This window comes from Morone saxatilis, unplaced genomic scaffold (assembly GCF_004916995.1).
Source record: "Morone saxatilis isolate NCDOM2014 unplaced genomic scaffold, NCSU_SB_2.0 Contig15, whole genome shotgun sequence".
Lineage (NCBI taxonomy): Eukaryota > Metazoa > Chordata > Actinopteri > Moronidae > Morone > Morone saxatilis.
In genome coordinates this window covers 5637778-5645054 of record NW_023339707.1, presented here as the reverse complement: position 1 = coordinate 5645054, position 7277 = coordinate 5637778, and the positions used below count along the sequence as shown (strand labels likewise).

The following is a 7277-nucleotide window of genomic DNA, read 5'->3' as shown; positions in this document are numbered from 1 at the left end:
AGGACAGCCGAGACAGTGACCACTGAGCAGCCCCCAGCCACCACCCCCTATCCCAACCTCATCCACACCCACCCCATCCACACCCAGCCTCAGCCGCAGTCCACGCCCGCTGCCGCCACCACCCCCTCCTCTCGCAGCAGCCCTACCCCCTCAGCCGCTGCGGCCTCCTTCGAGGGCTCGGGCAGCGGGGATCCAAGCGGGGACGACCAGACTGAAGAAGAGGAGCTAGAAGAGGAAGCGGGTAGCGGCATCCCAACAGAGGCCAGTGGGGCAGAGGAGCCTGTCGGTAAATCCCTGCTCTTTCACTTCATTACCCATAATGCTTTGAGGGGTGTGTGGGAGGGGCTTTTTTTTTTTTTCGAGAAGGGTTTGGACAAACTCATAGTCTCTTCTTAGCTGACATCATAACACATTCATGCCATCATCTGTTAATTGAAAGCTACATTATGTATTTGTATGCAAATTGTCTTTTAGGAGACAAATGTCAAAGGCAGGCAGGCAGGAAAGAGAAATCTGTGTAAACAGATGCTGTTGATGTCATTCCGCATAAGATGTATATCTCAATTTCAGACAGAAAGGAATGTATTTGCACGGTTCACTGTTGCTACATCACCCATGCTCTTTTCTCCCATTCCACCGGCGCTCTCACTCTCAAAAGCTAGCAAAACAAACCCAGGCTCTGTAAAATACACTCTCGGCAGGCCGGAGAGAACTGTTGGCCCGCATCCGGGGATCTCTGGAGCCTGACTTGACAGGCTGATGTGACTAGGAGGCTGAGGTGTGAGTGTGTGTGGAGGTCGCGTACCTTGTCACATGACTAGTCTCAAATCTTTCTCGACATGCCCCCCCTGACTGTAATAGCAGGCTGTGGTTCCTGGGGCCTCTGCTTGGACTACAAGGAATGACTGAGACTTTTCAATCAGACCTTTTTTTAAATATTTTTCAGTTGTTGTTTTCCATCCATCCATCTACCTTGCCTGACAGCTTGCAGTAACAGGATAGGATTGATGGAACAGCGTGGCCCCAATGTGTTCTTCCTCAGCTCTTCCTCCTCCCTTCTCGCTCCTTCTACCCGACTCTTAGATTTATTCTCTTGTCAGAGGCTGACCAGAGTGCTCGGTGACGCGAGGAGCATGTAGCCTGTCTACCAAGGAGACCCGGTGTCTTGTGGCGGTGTGTGTGTACGTGTGTGAATGAGTGTGTACCCAAGCATGCCTGGATGTTTTTTACATTGTGTATGCTCATTGAAATACCAGCTCACACTTCAGTCTGTGAGTGTGAAAGTGTGAGCGGATTAGAAGATGATTGCACTGTGCAGATTTCAACATGGATATTTAAATCTGCACTAATCTGTGTTTGTGAGGTGTGCTTGTGCTTTTTATATGTATGTTGAAGTCTTATCTTTGTTGTGTGTGTGTGTGTTAGTCTTATCTCCCTCTCCTCATGTCACTGAGTTTGTCCAATTCCGAGTGCACATATCACCGTCTGAGTATATAAATATGAACAGGTCAGAGGTGTGCGTTTGTGCGTGTTTTTGTATCCACGCTCTGTTGAAATCTGTGCCTGTGTGTGTACCAGTGTGTGTGTGTGTGTGTGTGTGTATTTATTTGACAGCTCTCATGGCTCCTACTGGAGTCATGCAGCGTACCCTTGCTGTTGTGCAGAGCCCTCTTTCCCCCACCGGCGCTCTCCTCTCTGGCCCAGCATCTGTAAATCTGCAGACCACACGCCAACAGATGCCCTATAAACCCCAGCCTCTTCCCCCTCCTCCCCCCAATCCTCTCGCCTCCTTTGACCGTGAGTCCTTGAGCAGGACGTCCCTCGCCTCTGACGTCTTTACGACTTGTTTAGCCGCGAGCTGTTTGCCTCCACGATTATTTCTAATCTCTGTGCGGCCATAAACTGCACCGCTTCGACCAAGTCGCCCACCCTCCCTCCACCAACAGAATCATTAGAGAGGACGGAGCTTCGCTGCTGTTACACACTCTCATCCTTCAGAGGGAGAATGCCCGGCCACTTTTATGTCTTTTATGTCCCAAGATAGCCAGATATACAGTGACCGCAACGCAAACACGACTGTATGTTTCTTTTCTTTTTTCCCCTCGGAAGCCTTGAAGGTAACTGTCAGCCAATCAGCAGAGAGCAGTTATCACATCCCCTCGGCATTTAAAGTGCTCTGTGTGTGACATGAATGGCAACAGTGCCCATTATGTGTTCCCTGCCAAAATGAGTTCCAGGTGTAAAATCATTTCCCATGAAAATGCCATATAATCACTCCTGACAGATGCCTCTATTAGCGTCCAATCAGAGGTCAGCAGACAAAAAAAACTCCACACACTCCCATCTGCAGGAGAAAGAGCAAGTTGGGAAGAAAAACAAAACGTTTTGTAGGTTTAGATTTTAGAAACACTACCTGTCTCCGGAACCTAAAAAGTATTTAAAATAGCTGTAATCTGAGATAAAATGGCTTGAATTTCTGAATTTTCTGAAGCTTAATGGATTATTATGAACCCCTGTGTATTACCCCCAGGTCCCACGGTGGCAAGCACCACTGTACCCACAGCTGAGGACAGGTCATCCTGTGACAACAAGGAGTTCGGCTGCTGCCCCGACGGCAAGACTCCAGCCAGCACTCCAGATGGCGCCAACTGCCCCTGTAAGTCCAAATGCCCCTTCAAAATACACCTTTTCTACCCTATAACCACCTGAATATTACCCAATTCTTCCTCCTCTGTGTGTTGGTCTCCTGTCAGTTGGCACTATAAGTTTGATAAGCTGTTCCACTAGCTTCTGTGACTCCATAGTCCAGCAATTTGGGATACATGCCCATTCCCTTTCTTTCTGAGAGCTAGATGAGAAGATCAATACCACTCTCAAGCCTGTGCGGTAAGGCCCGGACCTGGGAGATGATTAGCTTAGCTTAGCATGGAGGCTGGAAGCAGGGGGAAACAGCTAGTCCGTCTTTCTCCACAGTTAAAAACCAACACACCTAGGCCTATTAACAACTCTACCAACACTTTGTGTCTCTTTGTTTAACTAGTACACAAACAGAAGTGTATTAATAACGATTTGTAGTTTAGTAATTATTATTCCAATCTGTTCTGTTTCCTCCTGCTTCCGGTCTGTATGCTTTCTTCCTAACATACAGACATGAAAGTGGTATTGATCTATCTCTCAGACAGAATGCTAATTTTAAGCTGAAATCTCTGCTGCTTAGAAAAGGTCTGCACCGTACTGCACTGCACTGTTTTAGCATCATTGTGCAGTTTTTTCCTTCAGTCATAGATCAGCTGTTTTGGGGTTTCTGTTTATTTAAAACCAGCAAAACTACAATAGCGCCAATTAATTGTAACATTTTTTTGATTTTCTGATTTATGAAGCGGAATCCCAGCACTTCCAGCTTAACTTTTACTTTCTGTTGTTCTGAATGTCTCAATGTGACGAGCTGACATCACATGCTAATTATCAACTGTCTATTAATCTACACGTCACTGTCTTGAATGGCATCGCACCGAATGCTTGTCTATTTCTCGTCTAAATTACCTCCTCGTTTTTCCTTTCCATCAATTTATAACCTTAATTTGTTGTTACATTTAGAATCAACACAATATTTTTTTCATATTTAATGTTTACTTCGGGAATTGTGATATTGTGCCATCTGCCTTAAACAACCAGATGAACAGGTGGTATTTTTTTCCTGCAGCGGTACTTGCATGAATCACCGCCCTCATATGTAAATGACAATATTGGCAGGTGGCAGGAAATGAGAAAGAAAACCTAAACAGTGAAACGTTAAGCCTGACCCGAGTAAACCATGTTTGTGAATTTTACAAAACTTGACAGTCTGACTCTGATATTAATCGTACCCTGCCTGATCCCCCGTGTGTTTCCTTTTCTCTAGTTTTTCTTCAGAATTTTGAATGAAGAGTGGTTTGATACAAGAGTCAATACCATATTTTAGGGGCCCCTGTGCCATAAATAACCATATGTGTCTCTATTCTTGCTTTTTCTGTCTTATTCCACCTTCTTTATATTTCTTTTAATCTCCCACCTGTTCTTTTATGCACACAGACACACACACACAAACACACAAAAATACATATTCTTCACTTTATCAGTCAGTACTACTGTTTGGTATCTCCTTCTTGAGCTATATCTCACGCTTTTGTCTGCCTCAACTCAGTCAATCTCAGCCCAGTCTTGCATCAGTTTATTTCTCTCTGGAGTTGAGCGGGGAGAGAGTCGAGAGACTACCAGAGGCCGCCGAGCGCTGTTGTACCAATCAGTGCCTCCTGCCAGTCTCAGTTCATAAAGATAAAGGGCTTCTTTCTCCCCTTTGCTTCTCCATCTCTCTCTCCCTCCGTCCCTCGGTTGAAATCTGCTCTGTATTTGTCCCAGCGGTGTTAGCCTGACTGATTGTGAAAGGAGGGATTCTCTCCGGCTCCCGTGGGAGCCACAGGTCACGACTTGAAAGAGCCAAGGCCACAAATTAGTGCGCAGAGTTGCATTTCTGCCGTGTTGAAGGTCCCGAAGCCTTCCAATAAACCAGCAGAGTTCACTGCCACACAATCCACAACATGATGTGAAGATATGAGGCTGCCTTTGGCCTTCCATAGCCTTTTGCCATTTTTTTCCTTTATAAAATAAAAACCAAAAAGAGGTTAAAGGGTGGCACATCTATTGAGTTCGGATTGGATGATCTTTGGCCCCAAATCCAGGCGACGATAGAAGCATGTGTTGTATGAGCACCTGTAACAGGTTTTAGCTGTAAGATAACAGTTGTAACAAATCCGCCAAAGCCTGTAAATATTTATCTCACCCGACAATGACGGCATACAAGCGATCAATACTTCATTCAGCTCAAGTGATACCAATAAAAGCAGGCAGTGCGATAGGCTGATCGATAAGCCGGATCCTTTTCTCTCCTGAGGAGGGCTTAGCCGATCCTGCGCTCATTAGAAGTGAAATGACACGTCCCTCATGCTAGAATATCCGCCGTCTCATTGTGCTGTCCGATATATTGACATGAGCTCTCTGCCGTCTCAGAACGAAAAGGACTAATTGTTCGCTGTTCCAATCCGCACAGTTTATTGAGACATCAAATGGTGAAGTGGCTCAAGGTTGAGTTTAGTCACACACATTCACACACTCAAGGAGATCTATGAAACCCTTTTTGTATTCAGCTGTAAAGCTTCACGGTGGATGTCAGACCTTGGTGAAGAATGTATTTTTAAACTTGTTTTTTTAACACTTACTTGTTATAGTATTCAACCATGGACATAGTTTTGGGTGTATTTGTCCAGGTGTTGAGATAATCTACCCTGAGAACTGTAAGTGCATTTGTTCGTAATGTGTTAACTTAAAAAAAGAAACACTGCAGGACCTCCATATGTTACATTTAACCCATGCATATGACATCAAAGATAATGACCAGCCAAAGTTAATGGCACACTAAGCTCCAGCTACTGTAAACTCTTCCATATGCCAGTGGAAGTCTGACAGATCCATTACATTTTACAGTTCACTAGAATCTGATAGTCAAATAGCTCTGTCCCTCCTTTTATAGCCCCCTTTCTTTCTCTCTTTACGTCCGTCACGGTAGTGGGCTGGAAAATCACCCTCTCTGATGTTTGTCTTCTTTGCAGATTAAAAGTCAAGATCTTTCTCGCTGTCCCCCTTCTTTTCCTTCCTTCCCCCTTCATCTTATCGGCCAAACCTCGCCCATTTTGCCTCTATTTTATGGCTGCCTTCACATCTGAATCGATGTGTGCTGCCCGTGAAAGTACTGTAAAGAGGGGAGACAGAGAGAACGTGAGTGGGGAGGCGGGCGAGTGTCGGCAGAGGCTGCTGTCCTTTTCATGCAATTTTAACCAGGCTGTGTCAGTCACCGGTCTGGCGGCATTAAAGAGACAATTACGGCTATCTTTCACGATAATCATACAAGTGCTCTTCCCGTTCTCCCTGGCGTTGCTCAGGCAGGGGCAGCCATGATTGATTTGGGCAATTTGTTCTGCTGATTACGAGCGGTGTGGAAGCCCGGCATCAGCGCCTCGCATGCTCCTCCGTTCTTCACCTCACACACACACACACAATTCCCCACCACTTTCAGCTTTATTTCGAGCCCTCCCCTCTCTGGCGGCAGTATGAAGAAACCATATAGAGAGTTGATAAATGTTGGACAACATAACCCCCAAGGTCGGACAGGGAGGCTTTCTCTTTGCTGAAGACGGCACTTTTGAGAGTGCCTGTGCGCTGTTTCCTCTTTAGTGTGTGTGTGTTGTTTTTTCTTTCATGTACTTGTGTGTCTAACTTGTTGTCTTTTTACCCAGCCCTCCATGCCTCGGCCAGCTTTTGGGACGAGTCTCGGTCTGGTAAAACTGGCCCATTTTTCCACCTTTCCTTCTTCTTTGTTCTTCCCTTTCTTCACTCATATCTCACAGTCCACCTCTTCCACCACCACAACCTCCACCACCACCACTCCGTCCTCCTTTAACAGCCAAACTTCAACCCTCCTTGTTTAAACCCCCACGCAATCAGCAACAAACTCACTAACCTCCCTTTGTCAAAAACACACAAACACACAGTCCATCACTAACCCAAAACTGGCACTTCCCCAAGACGAGCACTGTGTGAAGGCAGCGGGAACTGAGTGATAGTAAAAGAAGGTTTGAGCTGTGGTGTTTCAGAATCACATCTGCTTTCCTCGCCTCCTCTCCTTCCAGCCACCATGAGGTTCAGCGGTTTCCTGCACTTGGACCAGGTGGAGGGCCAGGAGATTTTCTACACCCCCGAGATGGAGGACCCCAAGTCGGAGCTGTTTGGAGAGACGGCCCGCAGCATAGAGAGTGCTGTAAGTGCTGTAGGAGCAAGTAGTGTTTAGAATAGTTCTAGTAGCAATAATGGTATTTTTTTTTGCTGTATCTGCTGTGAGACATTTTGCCAATGTTAACCTATTAGTGACTAACGACTATAATTACAATGTTAACAAAAAGCCCCACAGAATTTGTTCTTAGGTGGAAACACAAAAAATCTGAAAAATAAGATTAACATGATCCATTGCATTGGATCAAGCATTTGATATAACCATGTCTGTAACATACTACAGTCATTAGTCACTAGGGTCTCATTTACTCATAAAATGTCTCTAGGTCTCTCGAGATACTGGACCAAGAAAAAGCAACACATCATCATTTTTCTTTTTTTGAATTAATATTGTAACAATCCAGAGAATTATATATATATATATATAAATATATATATATATATTTTTGCCAATT

At 45.2% G+C, this 7277-nt stretch overlaps 1 protein-coding gene across 1 annotated transcript in view; it reads left to right on the top strand.

Moving 5' to 3' along the window:
- Positions 1–7277, top strand: part of agrn (agrin) — a 247613-nt gene that overhangs the window by 204755 nt on the left and 35581 nt on the right. The window contains exons 19-21 of the mRNA XM_035656665.1: positions 13–286; positions 2531–2656; positions 6723–6850. Of these exons, the coding sequence (XP_035512558.1) occupies positions 13–286; positions 2531–2656; positions 6723–6850 (528 nt within the window). The remainder of the gene's footprint in view (positions 1–12; positions 287–2530; positions 2657–6722; positions 6851–7277) is intronic.